This window comes from Zalophus californianus, chromosome 8 (genome assembly GCF_009762305.2).
Source record: "Zalophus californianus isolate mZalCal1 chromosome 8, mZalCal1.pri.v2, whole genome shotgun sequence".
NCBI classification, from domain to species: domain Eukaryota; kingdom Metazoa; phylum Chordata; class Mammalia; order Carnivora; family Otariidae; genus Zalophus; species Zalophus californianus.
In genome coordinates this window covers 78,362,110-78,384,316 of record NC_045602.1, presented here as the reverse complement: position 1 = coordinate 78,384,316, position 22,207 = coordinate 78,362,110, and the positions used below count along the sequence as shown (strand labels likewise).

Sequence of the window (22,207 nt, the reverse complement as noted above, 5' to 3'; positions counted from 1 at the left end):
AAATCGTAGTTATGCTGCCATCATCTCAATCAGTTTTAGAACATTTTCATCACCTCAAAAAACAACTCTCTTCCCCTTAACCATCACCCATTAATACCCTGCACCCATTAATATCCATTAATACCCTTCTCCCCCAGCCCTAGACAATGACTAATCTATTTTCTGTTTGTATGGATTGTTCGGTTCTGGATATTTTATGCAAACACAGTCATATAATATGTGGACACACATTTGTAACTGGCTTTTTTCACTTAGCGTCATGTTCATCAGGGTTCATCCCTGTTGCAGTATGTATTAACAACATCTTAGTTTTAATATAAAAATATTTAATTTTAACCATGAGGAACACTTGGTTCCCCAGGAAAAAATGTTCCTTCTTTTTCTATGTATGTCCACTTTCCTTCCTACCTATCCCAAGCATACCTTTCACATACCCTCTAGAATACACACATCTCAGTCTTATATTCACAGATACATTCCCAGAATTGGGTGATAATACTGCCTCTTAAAAAGTCTCCACATGCCTTTAAAAAAGGTTTCAGGAAAAAGTGCTCTCTTAATTTAAAGTAAGCCAGCCCCAGGATCTCAGATACTCCCTATGTTACTGTCAACATGGACGGGTGAGGGAGAGGCAAGGAGAGGCCCTATGGAGATAAGGACTGGCCTGGCTGTTGGTTTCTATGCCATGTCGTCATTTAGCTTTCTTCAGAGGCTCCCCAGAGCAGTCCCCTTAGCTGATACCAGAAAGGATGGATTCTCTCGTAGAAAAGTGACACCGGTTATAGTCATTTAAGCAAATCTTTTGCTAGTTATGTCAATTAGCATGCAAAAATAAGATGACCTATGATATTAGATAATATTAGATATGGTTCACTTGAGTTCCATACTTTTTATTACACATTACACAATAAATCTACGTTTGCATCCACTTAATCATCTTGGCCCACCTCTTGGACAGCCTGTTGGGGAGAGGGAGCCGGTCTTGTTCATCTCTGTATTCCTTTTTTCTTGGCTAGCCACATCACTGGCCCTAAGTAAATGCTTATCATATTGAATTTCAGGTTGTTGCTTAAACATAAAAATTTATATAAACCAATTCTGTTCATATTCTCCAAAATTATAGCTGATGAGTGGTAAGATACTCATTAGTTAAACATGTCAGTGAGTAATTTACTGTAAGAGATATCACTGACTAATGTTTGGGTTTGCATAGGGAAAGTCCACAGGGTTTTGAGTTGTGTGCTAGTTGTATCTCCATAGTTGTTAAGAGTTTGAAGGATGTGGTCTTACTGTCTCATTCCTAAGTCTTTACATTTAATAATAAAAATAGGAATCACTTTCAATTAACAGAAATTAAAGTTAAAATACTTTTCCAGAAAATCTTCTATACAACAACTTTTTATAGCTTAATAGTTTTGTAATTTCCAGGCTTACGCTTTATCTTTTTATTTTGGTTTGTTTTCTTCAAGTATTAAGTGTTTTGGCAGTCTTTTTATCCTAGATCATATTTTATGTATCATTGATTCCTTTTGACAGTTGAGCATTTTAATATAAGCTGTGAATGTATTTAAAATTGGTAGGGAGTATTAGATTTCTATTTGTATATAATTTATTGATTGATTGATTGTGAGAGAGAGACTGCACAAGTGGTGGGAAGGGGCAGAAGGAGAGGAAGACAGAGAATCCCAAGCAGGCTCCGCGCTCAGTGCAGAGCCCAAAGCAGGGCTTGATCCCAGGACCCTGAGATCTTCACCTGAGACAAAATGAAGAGTCAGATATTTGACTGAGCCACCGATGCACCCCTATTTATATATAATTTAAAAATACACAGGTCTGATAAGCACTTATTTCTAACTCTGGGTAAAGTGCTTTTGACTTGGGTTCTCATTATCAGCCTTATAATAATGATGATAATCAGACAATAACAGCTTTTTATTACATGGTTTTATCATTAAGTGTCATAGTCTCAAAGGTATTGTTTCCTCCTGCCTTTTATTTATTTTTTAATAGGATAGGAAAGGAAGGCTCACAGAAGTCACTTACTTTCACTTAATATACAGGCCAAGTAGCTACAGAAACAAATCTTGAACCTAGGTTTTATGATTGCAAGTGGAGAAATCTTTCTGCATGAGACGCATGCTGCGTCTGTTATTTATTCACTACTTATAGTTCAGATGTTTCAGAAGAAGTAGAAATAGTTTCTGTACTCAGTTTTTTCTACTGAATCAGAGACCATTGAAAGTAATAAAAACTGACATCTGCTTATTGTATTAGTAAAATCTCCACGATATAGCGCAATAAAGTAGAATACAGAAATGCAAATCCATAAGTTGTCTGAAAATTGAATGTAATGCTTTCATTGAATGTTATAATTATTTATTTGAATTCATTATTAAAAGTTAAATAGACATTTAAAAACATTAACGTATGTATAATTTTTTTTCTTTCCCAGACAGATAGTGATTATGTACACAGCGTTGTAGCCAACCTGGAGAAAGAGTAAGTTCTTAATTATGAAAATGATAATATTTTAGTCACTGTTACTTACTGGCTTTTTGCTAAAAGAAAATGCCTTTTTTTATAGTTCATTCTCTGTGGAGTTTAGTCATCATTGGGTCACTATCATTGGTCTTTTACCTTGTCATAAAGTAGGTGCATATACGGTTTTCTGGATAAATTGGTGTAGTTCAATATAGAAAAGATTTGAATGTCATACATATGTAAGTTTGTCAAATAAATTATTGATCTTGAAGACCATAGAGAGGGTCGTATGAGATTACTTATGTCTTTCACCCTCAGTCGACCAAGAAAAAAAACTTTTCTGCTGTCAGGGTAGATAGTCTTGTAGTTGTTTGAAACCTCAGTGCTAAACTATGGCTAAATCGGTTCTATTCTGCAAAGATTGGGTAATAATTTACTGTGAGCAAGGCACACAGTAAGTGTGGAAAGCTAAGGAATTGGAAAGCTTAGTAAGTTTCAGATAGGATTAGTTTTTATAATACTGCCTTCATAGTTTTAATATTAAGTGATATAAAAACTAGTCGTTATAAGGGTTTCTTCATTGATTTTTACCTGTTTTTGTCCCAGAGATGTATCTTTTACTTAAAAAGACAAAAAGAAGCAACAATTATTGGTCAACTCTAGATTTAAAATAATGTGGTTCTTACTTTGTCTATCAAAATGCAAAAACCAGAAATTTTTAAAAATATATGAAGAGTTCAGAACTAAATTGTGCATTTGTTCAATTTTTTTTCCCTCAAGTGCTCAATTTCTTGGCAGCCCTTTATATATAAACACAATTTAGTATAGATTCCTCAAATATAGGAGTAGGGCAATAATTATTGGCCCCTGCTCCCCTAGACTGCATGGGCAGGTCTGTGGGGCTTATGCTGTGATTTTGTCTATTCTCTTCTTCCTCAGTGTTTAGGAACACCAAGCCCAGAAAAAAGTCCAACTAAGCATGAAAAACATTTGTTTGAAGGCAGGTAGTTGCACAAGGATTTTGTGGAGATTTGCAAAAACTAAATGAGGGAGAATGCAAATGTGGAAGGAAGTACATTTGAGTTAGTCAAGCTGATTACAAAAACTTGCTAACAGGTTTTCTCAACCTTGGCACTATTGACATTTGAGGCTAGATAATTTTTTGTTGTGAGGACTGTTGTATGCATTGTAGGATATATAGCAACCTCCCTAGTGTCTACCCACTAAGGTCATTAGTACTGCCAACATTAGGACAACCAGATTCCTCCAGACAGTGCTCAAAGTACAAGACAGACACACAAATTCACTGGTTTGTTTTTCTTCAATTCTCTATTTTCTGTGATACCTTCATTTAATTTTTTAAAATTCTGATACTTTTTAGGAATATAATACATGCAGTTGGCTTAGGATTTCTATGCTTCTCTAAGGATAGTAGCATTTTTTTACACTGCTTTTAAAGCATTCTTAAAAAAAAAACCCCAAAACACCCTTTGTGTTACTGGAAAAATTTGTATTTTCTGGCAAATAAAATCAATGATGAGCGACTTCCATGAGCACACAGTGACCCTAACAGTATACCTTACTGATGTGTTTTATGTTAAGAACAATAAGTTGAGCACTGAGATAAATAAAATCCCACAGAACTTAAATAACTCAGCTAACCTTTCTTATGGTAGATTTTCTAAAGAAATCAGTTCTGGCTTGGTGGAAATAATATCCCCTCCCGAAAGCTATTATCCTGACCTGACAAACTTAAAGGAGACATTTGGAGACTCCAAAGAAAGAGTAAGGTGAGCCTGTGTTGTTTAAGATCCCCCACCCTTGTGAGTATGATATGTAGTAAATGTTTACCATGTAATAAGTATTTACTGAAATGTAGCACATTTTAGGGTTCAGCTAATTTGTGAGAGCTAATGAATTTTTGGTTATTTGATTGGAAATTATGTGTAGTGTCTAATGAGAGGTTGAATTTGGTATGCGCAATAACTTTTTTTTTTTAAGATTTTATTTGAGAGAGAGAGAGAGATTGAGAGAGAGAGCACACACAAGCAGGGGGAGTGGTAGAGGGAGAGGGAGAAGCAGGCTCCCCACTAAGCAAGGAGCCTGATGCAGGGGCTCAATCCCAGGACCCCAGGATCATGACCTGAGCTGAAGGCAGACATTTAACCACTGAACCACCCAGCCACCCCGATCAATAACTTTTATAACTGCTGTTCTGTGGGGTTCTGACTTAAGAATATATTCAGAATAATTCAAAAGCTAGTTCAGATAGAAACCTTACATCTGTATGCCAAGTAAATGAGAACTGATTCAGTGGAAGTGATAAAAACAATATTACTGTTTTGCAGAATTATATTGTAATAATGTAAAAATCCAGCCAACTGGATTTATTTGTCTCTAAATGTCTAAAATTGAAGGACTGAAAACTTTTATTGTGTTGTTATTAAAAACTGATATTCATTAGTTTTGGATTTTATATCACCAGAAAAAAGGAAAAAATAGTGTTTTGGGAAGAGATTATATTTCTTGAGTTGTTAATTTGTCTGAAAGACAGATATATCCATGTAATTGGTTGTCTCTCAATAAATACTATTTTAGCTTTAAAAAATTTAGGAATGGTTCCAGTAAATTCTAGGTGGACTCATTAAATTCAGAACAACTTGTATATTCTGGAGAAGTTTAGTATGATTTAAACCTTTTATTGTTTTTTTTTTTTTTTAACTAGCTTTTACAACCACTTCTCCTTTTCAACATTAGCCTGTTTCTATAGGCTACCAGGAATTCCCTGAAAGGACTTAATATTGTAAACTTTAATGTGTTTTGGGTTTTTTAAACATTCAGTACAATATTTATTTCTGCCTTCATGCAAAGCAGTGACCCCCAAAGTATAGTTTTTGAAGCACAATTTCCTGGAGACATTAAGATGTTACATTGAAAAAAGGGCCTTCAGTCAAAGGAGTTTGGAAAATATTAAAACTAAAAAGTTTTTTATTCAACAAATGTTTTTACTGTTGTATGTTTCAGTGCTTCTAATATACTAATATGTCTCCAGAAGGGGAATATATGTGCTTCCCAAAATTACTTGACATTAGACTCCTTTTTTCCTCAGGACATCTTGATGATTAGTGTTTTGATAGAGGTTTCATTAGAGAAAAGTGAATTCTCTTTCATGCTCTCCTACATGGGTGTATCCTGTGTTTATGTATATAGATACACATGTATCTATGGGTTGACAGATATTTTGTATATATTTATTGTCTACTGTGTAAATATAATGTATGTATATGTATTATAAAATATAACTTGCAGTATGCATTATAAAATATTTACGTTTAATCTTGTTTTGCTAAATTTGAGTCTGATTCCTAACTCATTTTTGAAAATTATTTCAGATGGAGAACAAAGCAAAACCTAGATTATTGTTTTCTAATGATGTATGCTCAGGAAAAGGGAATATATTACATTCAGGTAAGTGTGGTTTGTCCTTTAATGTTTTTTCACACTTTTAAGGAAGAAGTAATATCCAGAGTATATGTTCATTAAAACAGGAATTTTTTTTTTTTAAGATTTTATTTATTTGACAGAGACACAGCGAGAGAGGGAACACAAGCAGGGGGAGTGGGAGAGGGAGAAGCAGACTTCCCGCAGAGCAGGGAGCCCAATGTGGGGCTCGATCCCAGGACCCTGGGATCATGACCTGAGCCAAAGGCAGGCGTTTAATGACTGAGCCACCCAGGCGCCCCAAAACAGGAAGTTTTGAAAGTGCTGCTCAGGAGGGGGTCTGCTTCTCCCTCTGACCCTCTTCCCTCTCGTGCTCTCTATCTCTGTCTCTCAAATAAATAAATAAAATCTTTAAAAAAAAAAAGTGTAAGCCCTCTAAGATGTATAAAATTATAACAGTATATCAGAGAGCAGAAGAGTCTGTCATAGTGCCTGGTAATGTGGGCTCTGCTGTTCCATTCTCTGCTTTAGCACAAACACTAGCTTTTCACTTAATGGTGTGACAGTGGGCAGGTCCCTCATCTCTTTCCCCTTCCCCCATCCCTCCATCTTTGCTCTCATCCTCCCTCTCTCCACTGTTAAAAAGAACTAAGGTTTAATTACTTGGCAAATTTTAAAGAAGGACTTTCTGATAGCTTTTTGGGTGGTCTTATAGTAAGATAGTTTGTTTTTTTTAATGCTACAGTACATGTACATTTATACTGAAGATAATAAAACTGACATTTAGCTCTAATGGTCCAGCTTTTAGCAGCATGGCTCAAAGAATAAGTCTGTATTGATGTGGCTTTTAAGTTAGCCAGGTAGGCAACAACTTAAATAATTGTAGGAGGCTCTTATTTCTTCCAAATCTCATTCTCCTTAGTGACTTAAGCTTAAATTTTACAATTGGAATTTCATTTCTTTAACCAAAGGTCTTTATTCCTTGTTCAAAATGCACATACCACTGAGTGATGTAGCACACTGAGCCTCAGTTTTTTATCTATTTATTTTTTAGTATAAAAAGTTTATTAGATCTTTCCCTGGAAGGGGTTTTGATGAGAGTGGCGAGAAGAGGCTCTGGGTCCCTGAATCAGAAAGGAAATAAATGGTTTTGCAGTTGCTAGCAGGGGTTTGAGAGGGAAGGAAAGAAGGAGAAGCTTGCTATCCCATGGTAGGGCAGTCTCACTGAGCACAGACTTTGTCTCCTTTGACATTTTATCTTGGGCCACCTGCATTCAAAGGTGCAGGCAACCCTTTTGTGGTTCTCAGGTTGGGAAATGTTAATGATGATAGGGTCAGAATATAACATTGTATATAACAGTGTACAAGAGTTGGGAGTATAAAAACATGGTATCCTTTAATTAGTACGTTTCCTTTAAATGTCTTAGAGAAGTCTTACTTTAATTTCAAGATAATACCTTCAAAACATTTTATTTCATGTGTCCCATATTATTGTAGCTGAACCTTTGCTGTTTGTTCTAGGGCCTCTATATATTTACACGATGATCAAGAACTTTATAGAGAGAATTTAAAAGTGTCGTTACATTGCTTTTAAAATTTGTTTTACATTTCTAAGCATAGAATTAATAGAATCTTAAAGCACTTTGTGTGTGTGTGTGGAGTATAGGAAACGTAAGCGTTTAGGAAATTAAGGAAAGGATGGAGTTAAGAAAAAGGATGGAGGGGGCGCCTGGGTGGCTCAGTCGATTCAGTGTCTGCCTTCCGTCGGTGCAGGTCGTGATCCCAGGGTCCTGGGATTGAGTCCTTGCTCAGCAGGGAGTCTGCTTCACTCCTGCCTGCCACTCCCCCTGCTTGTGCTTGCTCTCCCACTCTCTCTTAAAATCTTAAAAAAAAAAAAAAAAAAGAAGGATAAATAAAACTTCAGTTAAGCAGGGTGTGTGTATGTGGTGTTATAACCACAGTAGCTATGAACTGACATTTATCATACACTTAACATATGTTGTACATTGTTCTTTCCAACTTAGGCTTTATACATACTTACTCATTTAATACAAATCCTTTTTACAAGAACAAGATCATACTGTCCCTACTGTCTCATAGCCTGTTTTCCTGTCATTTCACATATGGTAGACACCTTTACAGGCCAGTAATTACAGATAGGAATACTTTTTAATCACTTATTGAACTATCATTATTCAGATATCATAATGACCTTATTGTTGGTCATTGAGATCGTTCCCAACTTTTACTTGTTCACAGATGAATCCAATGAACATCCCTAAAATTACCCAATTTTCTAAAAAATTATGCCTCCAAAAAGAGGGAGTTGCTTCATATTGAAGTCTTCACATAATTTCATATTATATTGAATTCTCTCAGCTCATTATGATCTACAAAGTGGGAAAAATGCATTAGCCTGAAAAGTCCTCAGTTTAATATCGGTTTTGAAGGTTTGTGAAGGATAGAGGTCACCCAGCAAAATGAGGGGAGAATTAGTGTGAAGAAGCAAAGGTTTTTAATCCAGACTTGATAATTATGCAAGGTGTGTGACTTCGTGGTTGCATATGGTGGGGTGTATCCTACCCAGGACTTTGGGAGAGTGCTTTGAAAAAGGCAGTTGAGTCAGAGGTTACTCTCTGGTCAGCACAGGCATATTCCTAAAGGAGAAAAAAAAAAAAAGCCACCTGTCCTAGTGTTACATTTATGGCTTGGAATGAAGTTTCCTGTGACAGAATCTCACATTTTCGTAAAGTGCTATATCACAGCTGACTTGGAATTGAAGTGTCTTCTGGAATGCTGTTGGGTGATTCAGGCACTTCCTGGGAGGCACTGTGTAATTCCTACCAAATCGCATCACAAAGCCCATTATATCTGGTTGCCCCACTTAGAGTGATGCCAACATTAATCAGTGGGCTTGATGGTGGCAGCCCCGTCTCTCCTTTAGAAAGCTCCCAGCAACCACTCCCCCTGTGATTTCCGAAATCATCGATTATTATTCCCCAGATAAGTTATTTCTTTAGAGGTGGCCAAGTGATCATTTTCTAATTCTGTAATTTGTAATGTTCTTATAAGCTGAGTTCTTGTGTAAAGAACTTTCACTCCTATCTATTCGGTTACCTTGAAAAATAGTTCACCAAGGAAAGGCAGAATAAATGCCTATTCTTTCTCTTCATTAATTTTTAAAGTTGGTACCCTAGAAGTCTCCAGTGGTGGCCACTTAAAAAACATTGTTATGGACTCAAGGACTTTAAAAATATATTCGATTTGCCTTAGTCCTTGCAATCATTATTCACACTGATGCTCACATTGGTACATCATAAACCAGTGGGAATCTCTTCACATTGGCTCTTGTGGGGCGCCTGGGTGGCTCAGTCGGTTAAGCATCTGCCTTCGGCTCAGGTCATGTTCCCAGGGTCCTGGGATTGAGCCCCGCATCAGGTTCCTAACTCAGTGGGAGCCTGCTTCTCCCTCTCCCTCTGCCTGCCACTCCCCCTGCTAGTGCTTTGTCTCTCTCACTATCTCTCTCTCTCTGTGTCAAATAAATAACATCTTTAAAAAAAAAAATTGGTTCTTGTATTCCTTCCATGTCAGTCCAGTAATCTTTGATCACTACTTTGCTGACTGGCACAAGATTTGCACATTTCCTGTTCCAGATCTAGAATCAGTCATTTCTGTGAGGAGCCCTGTTGTGCCTGGAGGCAAATAGTATTTAAGACCACAGTCTGGGTGCGTGAGATGCTCTTTGCTCTTATGGTGTCTTTGCTTCTTGGGTTTATTTCTCAGGGGGGAAAGCTACAAGCTCATATTGTTATTCCCAAATCAAATGAAGATTTTAGGGCTTGGTTTTTAATAACATTAAAAGTCTTGGTTTTTAATAACATCCTATTAACATAATTCTTTTATTCTATAGTATGTCTGAAATAGTTTCAGAATAATAATACCATTATCACTACTAACTGTTAGACTGCTGAAGGCTATTTAAATTTTCTTTCTCCTTTTTTTCTCCCTTAGAATATATCCTACTATGGATATATAGTCAAAATTCTGTGTTTGAAAGCCACTGGAAGAAATTCTTTATACTGTGTGACCATGCCGCCAAACTGATATGAAATTTGGTTTAATTGTTTCATTTCATATCCAGTTTTTAGGAATTTTTATCCTTTTTAGTTATTAAAAAATTTTCAAAATCAAAAACTTACATAAAATAAGATACACAGAAGTCTCACTTTTATTCCCATTCCCATCATTGTTTTCTCCCTTCCCCATGGGTAACCACCATTGGTTTTTTCTTTCTTTTTTAAAGATTTTATTTATTTGAGAGAGTGAGAGCGTGAGCCTGGGGTGGGGGGTGTGCGACAGGAGGATAAGGAGAAGCAGGCTCCCCGCCGAGCAGGGAGCCCTGATGCGGGGCTCAATCCCCGGACCCCGAGATCATGACCTGAGCCAAGGGCAGACGCTTAACTGACTGAGCCACCCAGGTGCCCCTAGTTTTTTATTTCTTTTTGTACTTCAAAAAAATTTAAGCAAAAATATATATAAAGTATTTCACATATAATATTCCAAGATACAATATTCATTTTCTGATAGCACATTTGCGTACTGTAAAAACAGTATTTTGCATCTTGGTTTTTAGCTTCCCTCTGTAAACTAGTGATCACTAGTGAGAGGTAAGAGTTGTTAAAGACCGGCTCTTGCCATGCCAAAACACCTATGTCAGAGAAGCACATATGCTCCCTAAAAAACCTGTGCATGAGGGTTCATAGCAGCTTTATTCATGCTAGCCAAAATCTGGAAATAAGCCAGATGTTCTTCAGCAGGTGACACACTCTACCACGGAATACGGAATAATGAAAAGAAACAAACTATTGATGCACACCACATCTTGGATATTAGGGAGCTATGGGGACTTTAAAATCCAATTTTGAAAGGTTATGTACTGTTTGATTCCATTTATATGGCATTTTTGAAATGACAAAATTGTAAAAATGAGAACAGACTGTTGGTTACCAGATGCTGGAAGAGTGGAAGGGAGGATATGGCTATTGATCTAACGGGTAGCGGTAGCACAAGAATCCCCATGATGGAATTGTTCTCTCTCTCCCAAAAATTACATGGAACTAAACACACGCACACACACACACGCACACGCACACACGCACGCGCACACGCGCGCACACGCGCGCACACACGCGCGCGCGCACACGCACGCACACACGCGCGCGCGCACACACACATGCACACACACACGCACGCACACGCACACACACACGCGCGCACACGCACGCACACACACACGCGCGCACACACGCGCGCACACACACGCACACACACACGCACACACACACACACCTGAATGCTGTAAGACTAGTGAAATTTAATAAGGTCAATGAATTATATGGTCAGTCAATTGTAGTGCAGTTATACTGGAGGATGTTAGATTGGAGGAAACTGGGTGAAAGGTACTTGGGATCTCTGTCTTATTTCTTAGAGCCACATAGGAATCTACCGTTTAAAAAAACAAAAAAAACCTTGTTTTTTTTTAAAAGTGAAGTCGCTTCTATACAGAAATCTGTTGCATTTCTATACACTAATAACAAAGTAGCAGGAAAAGGAATTAAGAAAACAGTCGGTTTACAGTTGCACCAAAAAAGAGTAAAATACCTAGGAATAAACTCTAACCAAGGAGATGAAAACCTGTACTCTGAAAACTGTAAGACAGTGATGAAAGAACCTAAAGATGACACAAACAAATGGAAAGATATTCCATGCTCATAAAGTGGAAGAATTAATATTGTTTAAAATGTCCATACAACCCAAAGCAACCTACAGATTCAGTGCAATCCCTATCAAATACCAGCAGCGTTTTTCCCGGAACTTGAACAAATAATACTAAAATTTGTATAGAACCACAAAAGACCCTGAGTAGCCAAAGCAGTCTTGAGAAAGAACAACAAAGCTGGGGGTAACACAATCCTAGATTTCAAGATATACTAGACTACAGAGCTGTAAGAATAAAAACAGTATGGGACTGGCACAAAAATAGACACACAGATGAATGGGACAGAATAGAGAGCCCAGAAATGAAAGTGAAGTTTGATGAGATGTGAGAGTGGAACAAAGCAGTTTTCCTAATTGAATGTAAAAATGTGAATTGGTAACCAAAATCAGTGTACTAAGTTTTAAATGGGCATTTGACTATTTCAACTACATCTCTATACATTTAAATAGTCCAAACTTGTTTTTGCAGTTACTTACTGGAAAAATTTGGAACTGCCTGATATTAGGGATCATCTTTCCTTTGGGCATAGACAGTGTTTAGGTTTGAGTGTGGGCACCTCTTCTCTCATAAAGGAAAGTTAGGTGTCCGTGTAGTTCTGCGCTTTGTCTAGTTTCCCTTCCAGCTTCCCTAAAACTCTGAAGGCATATAACATGTCTTTTCTGTTCACCGATATATTCTCTAGGGTTAGTATAGTGTCTGGAACACAAGAGAAGCTCAATAAATATTTGGTAAGTCAGTATCCTGTCTTTCCAGATACTCCTGCTGTTTCTTCATGGGTGGGAAAAAGAAAGCTTGTAGGATTTAAATACATGAAAAATCTAAATATCAAAATAAGTGAAAATTACTTAGCAGGTAACTAGAAGTGAGGACATGAATTTAAGAAAAAGAAAAAAATTTTTAGGATATTAAAATCACCTTGTGACTTGAAAATTTTATAAGAGGAGATTCTAGGGAGGAAGTCTTTGCATACACTTAATGATCCCTGATCTTTGTCAGCTCCCAATTGAATTGGTAAAGATTCCAAGCATAAATAACACATGATGTTGACCGAGCATATGGGATTAACTGGCACTCTGAATCACCAGTTTCTTAAGTAGTTTGAAGATATCATTTGTTTATTTATATTTTTTAAAAGATTTATTTTAGAGAGAGGGAGAGAGAGCAGGGGGATGGGCAGAAGAAGAGGGAGGGAGACTCTCAAGCAGACTCCCAGCTGAGCGCAGAGCCTGATGCAGGGCTCGATCTCATAATCCTGAGATTGTGACCTGAGCCGAAATTAAGAGTCAGACACTTAACCAGCTCAGCCACCTAGGTGCCCCTGAAGATATCTTTTAAAATTTCAAAAGTGAGCTTTCAGGAATCTGTCCTACAGAAATGAAAAGCACTAATATGTAAATATAAGCATATTTCTTGCATCATTGTTTGTACTGACAAAAAATGAGAAACAAGCTGGATGTATGCCTACAATCGGGGAAGAGTTGAATGAATTGTTTTACATTGATACCATGGAATATTATACACCTACGAAATATTTATTAACCTGGAAAGATATTCATGGTGTATTAAGAGAAAAAAAGACTGTGATAAGAAGCTCCCTTATTTATAAAAATGTAAATGTGGATGGGAACCTTAAGTACATATGGGTCTTTTTGTGCTGATGGCCATATAGAAAGTGTCAAAGGGATGCACACCCAACTTTTATTTTATTTTATTTTTTTTTAAAGACTTTATTTAAGAGAGAGGGAATGAGATAGAGAGCACGAGAGGGAAGAGGGTCAGAGGGAGAAGCAGACTCCCTGCCGAGCAGGGAGACCGATGCGGGACTCGATCCCAGGACTCCAGGATCATGACCTGAGCCGAAGGCAGTCTCTTAACCAACTGAGCCACCCAGGCGCCCCACACCCAACTTTTAACGTTGGTTACCTCAACTGGCAGCCTGGAGGGCAGAGAAAGAAAGCTGTTGGCTTTTTGACTTAGTACATGTATTATGTAAAAATAAAAAAATGTTAAAGGCTTACAAAAATTCTTTTCCTTTGAAAAGTAAAAAGGATAGTGTGAAATCATGCTGGGCACTAATGAAAGTGCCGAAAGAGTATTCATGGAGTGGGACTGTGATTTCCCACAGTAAGGGAGTGGTTCAGGTGACTTGCTATGTGACTCTCCCATTTTATTTTCCTCATTTTCTCTTAATAAAATTTATTTTGGTATTTTCATCATTTTTGACCATTTTCTTGATTTGCATTATAAAAGTATGCTTGAGTTTTCTTGTAATAAAGAATGTCCTTTTATCTGAATCTTTCCATCTCTTTCTGATTTATTAATCTGATTGTTCAACTTTCTTTAGCTTGAAGATGATATTATTGTCAAACAGAATTACTTTAACACTATAAAAAATTTTGCACTTCAACTTTCTTCTGAGGAATGGATGATACTAGAGTTCTCCCAGCTGGGCTTCATTGGTAAGAAAAGTGTCAGATTTACCTACTTTTCAGAAATAACTGTGACTCTTGGAATCTTAAATTAATTTCTTTTACCTTAAAATTGCCTTTTTTTCCCTCTGGAAATGGATTGCTTTTGAGGAAATTTAATTTAGGTCAACTTCTACATATGAAATGATGAAAGTCACCCTAGAATAATATTTGGATACTTCTAGGATTCAGTATTTACTGTGGAGTACACGCACATAGCCAGCTATGGTCCTGAGCATATCTGATTTCTTTTCTGGCCCCTCCAGTTGCTCTTTTATGGCCCAGTGCTTTGGCAGGATCAGGATTCTTTTAAAAAGAGTGCCACAATAAATGTTTTCTAGGATGAGTTCCTGGTGTTTGGTGTAGTCCTTGAAGTTCCTGTTCAGTGATTAATTCGTATTCATTTGTTGCTTTCATAGACTAGGCAAGGTGCTCATTTAAAATTTTTTTCCACTAAAATCCCTAAATTCTGCAATTAAGGAGAACATGTTGAAAGTTGAAGAATTGCAGGAAGTTTACAGGTTTTAAAAAACACCCAGAGGATCACATTTAACTTCCTGTAGTACTTTAAAACCTTAAGTATTAGAGGCTGAGCCTTTGACCTTGTTGGTTATCTCAAAACTCAATTTAAGAGTCGAAAACCATCTTTACTTGTGAAGGTTTCATTGACAACAGCATTAGACCTTGTTTTTTGCATGTATTGATTTGGTTAAATTTTTTTTTTTTTTTTTACCTAAACCTAAGGGAACCTAAAGTTTTTTTTGTTTTGTTGTGTTTTCAATGGGAAGAATTTTAATAAGAAATGAAGGGAAAAAATCTCTGACTTGGTTCTTGAATCCTTTGAGCCATAGCTGTGTGATAGATTTTATAATGGAGAAAGTCAGGAGTTCAGTAGTTCTGTGTATACCCAGGTGACAACTCAGAATGTTTAGCTGAAGCAAGTTTGTTTGCTTTTGATAAGACAAGTGGGGAAGTTATTCCTAATGACTTTTATTTGAAAGCACAAGCTTTTATGTATTTGTTGTATAGATCTCATTTATTTAAGCCATTTTGTTGCTTGGTTTCTTTATAACAGCTATTGACTGAGAATGTTTTTTTCAGGTAAAATGTTTCAAGCGCCAGACCTCACTCTGATTGTGGAATTCATATTTATGTTCTATAAGGAGAAACCCATCGACTGGCTCTTGGACCATATACTCTGGGTAAAAGTCTGCAACCCTGAAAAAGATGCAGTAAGTTGACTTCTTGTGAGGGTGGATGTAGGAGTGCTGACACTCCTCTGGCCTGTCATTTTATTCATGTTCGCTCCATGACCTCTCTTGGGGCTACGTGCTCAGGGCTCATGATGATTAATATATATACATTAGAAATGCCACCTTTGGCTGGGATGGAGAGGGCTTGTTTTGGTCTGCCCTGTATCTGTTAGAGAGAATACTCTTTCCCCTTCCTGACCCACAGGTGGTACAACGAGATCTAATTAAAGGTTAGCTGTCAGTTAGGTGCATGCAAACCCTTTGATCTCACTACAGGGCCCTTGCTCACTACAGTGTCCTCTTGCTCTGTAAAATCTGTGGACTAAGGTCCAGACCTTGCAGAGAATAACTGCATGTTGGATCATCATCCCACCCAATGCCACCCCTCCCCCCAACACACACACCCCCCCCCCCACCCATCCACCCACCATCAGTTACCTTGAATAAACTCTGTGCTTTCTCAGTTTGAGGGATGCTTTACTGTCCCTCCCCTACCTCTAACAGGGGAAGAGGCTTCTTTTCTGTATCTCATGAAAGTGACTTTCAGGGAGCCAGATTTTGTAAATGAGCAGTTAAATAGCTGAATGAAAAGTGTTTTCACTTAACATTTGAAGTGCCTGCCTCCTTTCTTGAACTGACAGAAAGTTCCTAAATTAGATGGACTTTTAAATAACAGTGGAGGGGTACGTGGGTGGCTCAGTCGTTAAGTGTCTGCCTTCGGCTCAGGCCATGATCCCAGGGTCCTGGGATCGAGCCCCGCATCAGGCTCCCTGCTCGGCGGGAAGCCTGCTTCTCCCTCTCCCACTCCCCCTGCTTGTGTTCCCTCTCTCGCTCTCTCTCTCTCTGTCAAATAAATAAGATCTTTAAAAAAAAATAACAGTGGAAAATCCTGTAAATCAGTGAAGTCCACCTTTCTTTAAATTGCTGATAAATGTTAGCAGTGTCTTTAGGCTCTGGCATTTCGTTACTGCGGGCTATCGGTGTTCTCCTCTCTGTCCTGGGTGGGGGGGGGGGCGGTTATTTCAGCTTTCTTCATACTCTCTGTCATCTTTCTTTTTTCAAATCCTTTGGGGACACTATCAGGCCCCAAGATATCTGGAAATAAGGACTGAAATAGAAGTAATATTTTATACCAAAACAATGGCAAGTCAAAAAGTACTTTTTAGTATATTACTTGTAAGAAACCAGTGTTCATACTAATATGCTGACCTTTGGGGTAGCAGGTAAGTAAGCAAACGATGATTTTTTTCTTATCATGTTATTTCCATAGAAATCTTGTTGTAAAAAGTAATTAGATATGTTTCTTGTCCAATTTGAATTGTGCCTCTGGAAAAAAATATTTATTTTGTGTAAGCATAAATGTGAATACACATTCTTAAAAATAAGTTATTTTCGACATGTGGTAACACGAACTCTTTATTATGGGAATGTGTCTTTATAGGGATGACCTAACATTGATTCTAACAAACAATTAATTTGACTTCATGACCTTATTATATTATCTAGAATAGTTTGATCATCCTACCTGCTAATTAGTTTTTAGGATACTGCCTTCTGATGTTTGGAAGCTATTGTTACATTCTTTTTTGTTTTTTTGTTTTTAAAACACTTTCTTAGAGCAAATCATGGAATATAGCCAAATAGCAAAGTAGCTACTTTCCAACAGTAATTGAACATATAAATTGAGTTGAACAATTCATTTTTATGATGTAAGTCCTGGGCTGTATTTTCTTTGTGATTTATGGGAATTTTTATTGTAGACATGGGAAAATTCATGTGATCTTTACACTCCTACAGTATACTTGCCTTCAATTGGTCCTGTGCAGTATTTTATCTCCTATAGGGTTAGGTTCTAAAATGAGTCTGGGAGGTGAGAATCTCCGATAGTAAAAATTAAAACCATTTAAATCATCTACAAATTTTAGCACACAGCTCTTTGGCCAGTTTGATTATCTATTCTGTCACTGCTCCTTAGGCCATGTTTTTCTGTGGCCCATAATTCTTCAGTTGCTTCCCCTAGGATGTCAGGGAAGCTGTCACCACATAACTTGCTGGCCCCCAGAACAGTATCTCTTTGACAGTGGTCTGGAAAACCCCTCTGAGCATTCCCACATTCTTCCACGGGTTTCTCAGCCCACTTCGCCTCCTCAGACACCAGTGTGTGCATGGCTTATTGAGAGGGCTCACTCTCGGGCACCGTTCATTCTCTTCTTCCTCTCCCTCCCGCACCTTCCCTTCCCCGCCCCCTCCGCCCTTCCGTCACTCTGCTCCTTTACTCTCCCTTCCTTCCTTTCCCTTGCCTTCCACTTGAGGAGTTCGATTTGTGTAAATAGAATATGTTCTATTACCTCTACTCTACTGTGAGTAATAATAGTAATGAAGTAAAACCTCTTGAGAAAAATTAAGCATTTCAGTACCCAGAAAATTATTGGAGGCCTTTCCAAGTGGAAATGCCTTACAAATAAAAGATACACGAGTATGTCTTTTCAGTACGTTCTTGGCCTAGAACTTGTAAAAGTCATTGAAAATGAGAAGAGTTGGTAAACGCTTGACAGGATAGCTGGGGCTGTCTTGAAGTACCGAGTTCACACACAGGGAGAGCCCTGCTGGCATTATGGGTTCCCCGCACCAGGACCAAGCGTGAGGACAGGTTGTAATCTGAAGTCTAGGCCGGGAGGCACTTCATGTGGAAGTACGAGTCTCCCATATTCAACTGGAGCTGAATTGTGGAACTTGAGATACCATGTACTTGCTTATGGTCATGCTGTTGCCTTGCATTTTCAGATTACTTTGATGCAACAAAATGTGCGTTTTATTTTTGCAAATTCTTCATTCTATTATCCGATTAAAGATATTCTGTATATTTGAACCAGACCTCTAGTCTGTAGTGTGTGCGTTTTAAAAGTCGAATGTACACTTAGTTGTGCTTATTTTAAATTTCCATATCTGTTTAGTAGGTAGCAAATCTCTTAAAGTATTAAAGAAGACCCTAAAAATTATGACTTGGAATTATGAGATGAAGTTGGATTTTCTTTCCAATATTCTTTAAAAGGACTTCCGGAAGGGGCACCTGGGTGGCCCAGTCGGTCGAGCGTCTGACTCTTGGTTTCAGCTCAGGTCATGATCTCAGGGTTGTGGGATCGAACCCCACATCAGCTTGGTGCTGGGCGTGGAGCCTGCTTAAGATTCTCTCTCCCCCTCTCCCCCTCCCCACCGCCACTCTGTCTTTAAAAAGAAAGAAATTAATAAAAGACTTCTGGTTTTTCTGTTGAGGACAAGATTTCACTTTGACACTAATGTGATTTTTTTTTTTCAACATTTAGAAACATTGTGATAGACAGAAAGCAAATCTACGAATTCGCTTCAGACCTTCCCTTTTCCAACATGTTGGTCTGCATTCTTCTCTATCAGGAAAAATTCAGAAACTCACGGTTGGTGATTTAATTTTATTTTTCTCATGCACATACAGTTTGTTATTTACTGTATAGTCATTGCTCTTCTTCAGTATAAATAAGCTATATGGTGTTTAACAGCATACTTGTCTCTCCTCCTAGGATAAAGATTACATGAAACCATTACTTCTTAAAATCCATGTAAACCCACCTGCAGAGATATCTACTTCTTTGAAGGTCTACCAAGGACATACACTGGAGAAAACTTACATGGGGGAGGATTTCTTCTGGGCTATCACCCCAGCAGCCGGAGACTATATCTTGTTCAAATTTGATAAGCCAGTCAATGTAGAAAGGTTGGTGACTGTTGAAATCTATTTGGTCTTATGATTCTACATCTCTTATTCATACTGTGATTTATGATGGATTTTTTGTGTGTATACAACAGATGTGAGGAGACAGTGGGTCCCAAATGTTAGGTTATAAAATACATTTCCTACAACTCGGTAGTAAAATGGGTATGTTGTTTTCAGATATGATATCAGCCCTTAGCATGTTTGATAAATTCTGCTGGTATTGTTGAACATATATTTAGTATAGTTTTTTTAGTACTTTTAGGTAGAACTCTCCCTCAAAATATAAAATTAGTTTTCATGTCCTTATTCTAGAATATCCCTTGGGATTTGACTGAGAGCTAGTCAGTTACCTAGGAAATTGGCTGAAATGATAAATTTGACAGACTGTGACCGTCCCTAGTCAGTGATTTTACAAATGCTGGCTTGCTTTTAGGCCGCCGTGGAAGAATTTATGACCCTTTTTTGTTTTTTCGAATTGATGTTCATTGTACAGAATTTAGGACTCTTTTCTCCCTGTTCGTTAACAGTCATGATTCCTCCAACCTTTCCTCAGTTTGGGGTGTCTTCCACAGACTACACCATCTGTGGTACACTTAAATGTAATCCCCGAAATGGACTACTCTGTAGCCTGTGGCACATTGTGTTATGTGTTCTCATGTGAGGGCTATCCAGTTTTTAGAACCCACCAAAAATCATTTGGAATAATTCTCCTTAAGGTTTTCAGAAACAATGCATAGTTAACATGTTATTAATTTTATTTTATTCTCTAAACTGATTCTAAAGAGGAATTTAAGTGTGTAAAAATGTTTTCGGCAATGGGAATATGACTGGAAAAACCTAAAAATACTTTTGTGTGATATTTTGCATTCATGAGCATATAATATTTTGTTATTTAATGTTCATTTTTATACCAGATAGTGTGATATTCAGCACTTTGAGGTAGTGTTTACCACACTTAAAGGAGTCATCACAGGGATGCCTGCGTGGCTCAGTCGGTTGAGTGTCTGACTCCTGATCTCGGCTCAGGTCTTGATCTCAGGGTCGTGGGTTCGGGCCCCGTGTTGGGCTCCATGCTGGGTATGGAGCCTACATGAAAAAAAAAGACTCATCATAAATATCTGAAATGGGGTTAATATCCAAAATATAGAAAGAATTTACACAACTCAGCACCAAAAAAAGCAAATGATTTCATTAAAAAAATGGGGCAGAGGACCTAAATGGACATTTTTCCAAAGATGACATACAGATGCCCAAGAGATGAATGAAAAGATGGCTCAGCATCAGTAAGCATCAGGGAGACGCAAGTCAAAGCAATGAGATATCACCTTACACCAGTTAGAATGCCTAAAATCAGAAGGACAAGAAATAACAAGTGTTGGTGAGGATGTGGAGAAAGGGGACCCCTCGTGCACTGTTGGTGGGAATGTAAATTGGTGCAGCCACTGTGGAAAACAGTATGGAGGTTCCTCAAAAAATTAAAAATAGAACTACAATATGATCCAATTATTGCACTGCTGGGTATGTATCCAAAGCAAAGGAAAACACTAATTCAAAAAGATACTTGCAGCTCTATGTTTACTCCGCAGCATTATTTACAGTAGCCAAGATAGGGGGGCAACCCAAGTGTCCATCAGTAGACAAATGGGTAAGGAAAATGTGGTATACGTACCCACAAGGGAATATTACACAGCCAGATGAAGGATGAGATCCTGCCGTTTGTGACAACATAGATGGACCAAGAGGGTATTAAGCTAAGTGAAGTAAGTCAGCCTGAGAAAGTTACCATATAATTCCACTCAGGAATCTTAAAACAATCCACAAGTAAACAAAAAGCAGAATCAGACCTGTGAATACAGAAACTGGTGGCCAGAGGGGAGGGGAACGGGGGCGGGAGGCAAAATGGTGAAGGGGAGTGGGAGGCACAGGCTTCCAGTTAGGAAATGAGTGAGTTGCTGGAGTAATAGCCTCAGCACGGGGAATGTAGTCCGTGATAGTGTAATGGCACCGTATGGTGACAGATGGTAGCTGCGCTTGTGAGCACAGACCAACATAGATGGTGGGTCACTCTGTTGTACACCTGAAACCAGTGTAACCTTGTGTGTCAGCTGCACTCAAAGAATTTTATTTTATTTTTTAAAGATTTTATTTATTTTTTGACAGAGAGAGAGACACAGTGAGAGCGGGAACACGAGCAGGGGGAGTGGAGGAGGGAGAAGCAGGCTTCCCGCCGAGCAGGGAGCCCGATGCGGGGCTCGATCCCAGGACCCCCAGATCATGACCTGAGCCAAAGACAGACGCTTAACGACTGAGCCACACAGGCGCCCCTGCATTCAAAGAATTTTAAACAAGGAGTCATCATACAATTAGAAACAATTTCACCTCCATAAATCAGAATAGTCTCAGACCATGTCTGTTGGTTTATTTTTTGCAAGTTAAAATTGTGCCAGCAGAGAATCTGCTAGAGAACTCCTATATTGGAGATCAGATTTCTTAACAAATATATTTACAATAAACTTCTGTAGAGTAATATTTACATGACCCTACTGAGGACCCATTTCTAGTAAAACACAAATCTTTTAAAAACATAAGACCTCTGAATTTTCTTAGAGTTCACGGAGAGACCCACCCTGCCTAGAATACAGAAAAGAGATCACTTTTGACTTGCACAATAACTTACTTGCTGAGAGGGGAAAAAGCAGAAGTTGTATTTATCAATACAGAAATTGAATGTTAGGGAAAATATTTTCTGACTATATAACATGATATGATTTGATTACACAAAAATTTTAAAATATGAAAAATGAGGAAAAAAAATCACAACCCCAGCGACACCATTGTGACCATATTGGCACTTTTTTTTTTTTTTTTTTGTGATTCTGTGCACTTTCTACTTTGAAAGCCATTATGGTCTGTATGTAATTTTATGTCCTATTTTCCATCATAATTTGTCATAAGTGATTCATAAACATTTTAGTAGTTGCACAGTATCCCCATTTCCTGGCTGTACCATGATTTACTTCTTCTTATATTAAACTTT

General features: G+C 37.9%; 1 protein-coding gene across 3 annotated transcripts in view; it reads left to right on the top strand.

Moving 5' to 3' along the window:
• The window catches only part of MGAT4A (alpha-1,3-mannosyl-glycoprotein 4-beta-N-acetylglucosaminyltransferase A), a 119,623-nt gene that overhangs the window by 81,329 nt on the left and 16,087 nt on the right, over positions 1–22,207 (top strand). For all 3 annotated transcript variants that reach the window (XM_027620757.1, XM_027620755.1, XM_027620756.1), the window contains exons 6-12: positions 2,453–2,499; positions 4,158–4,271; positions 5,874–5,949; positions 14,046–14,160; positions 15,271–15,401; positions 18,746–18,853; positions 18,977–19,170. In XM_027620757.1, coding sequence (XP_027476558.1) covers positions 2,453–2,499; positions 4,158–4,271; positions 5,874–5,949; positions 14,046–14,160; positions 15,271–15,401; positions 18,746–18,853; positions 18,977–19,170 — 785 coding nt within the window. The remainder of the gene's footprint in view (positions 1–2,452; positions 2,500–4,157; positions 4,272–5,873; positions 5,950–14,045; positions 14,161–15,270; positions 15,402–18,745; positions 18,854–18,976; positions 19,171–22,207) is intronic.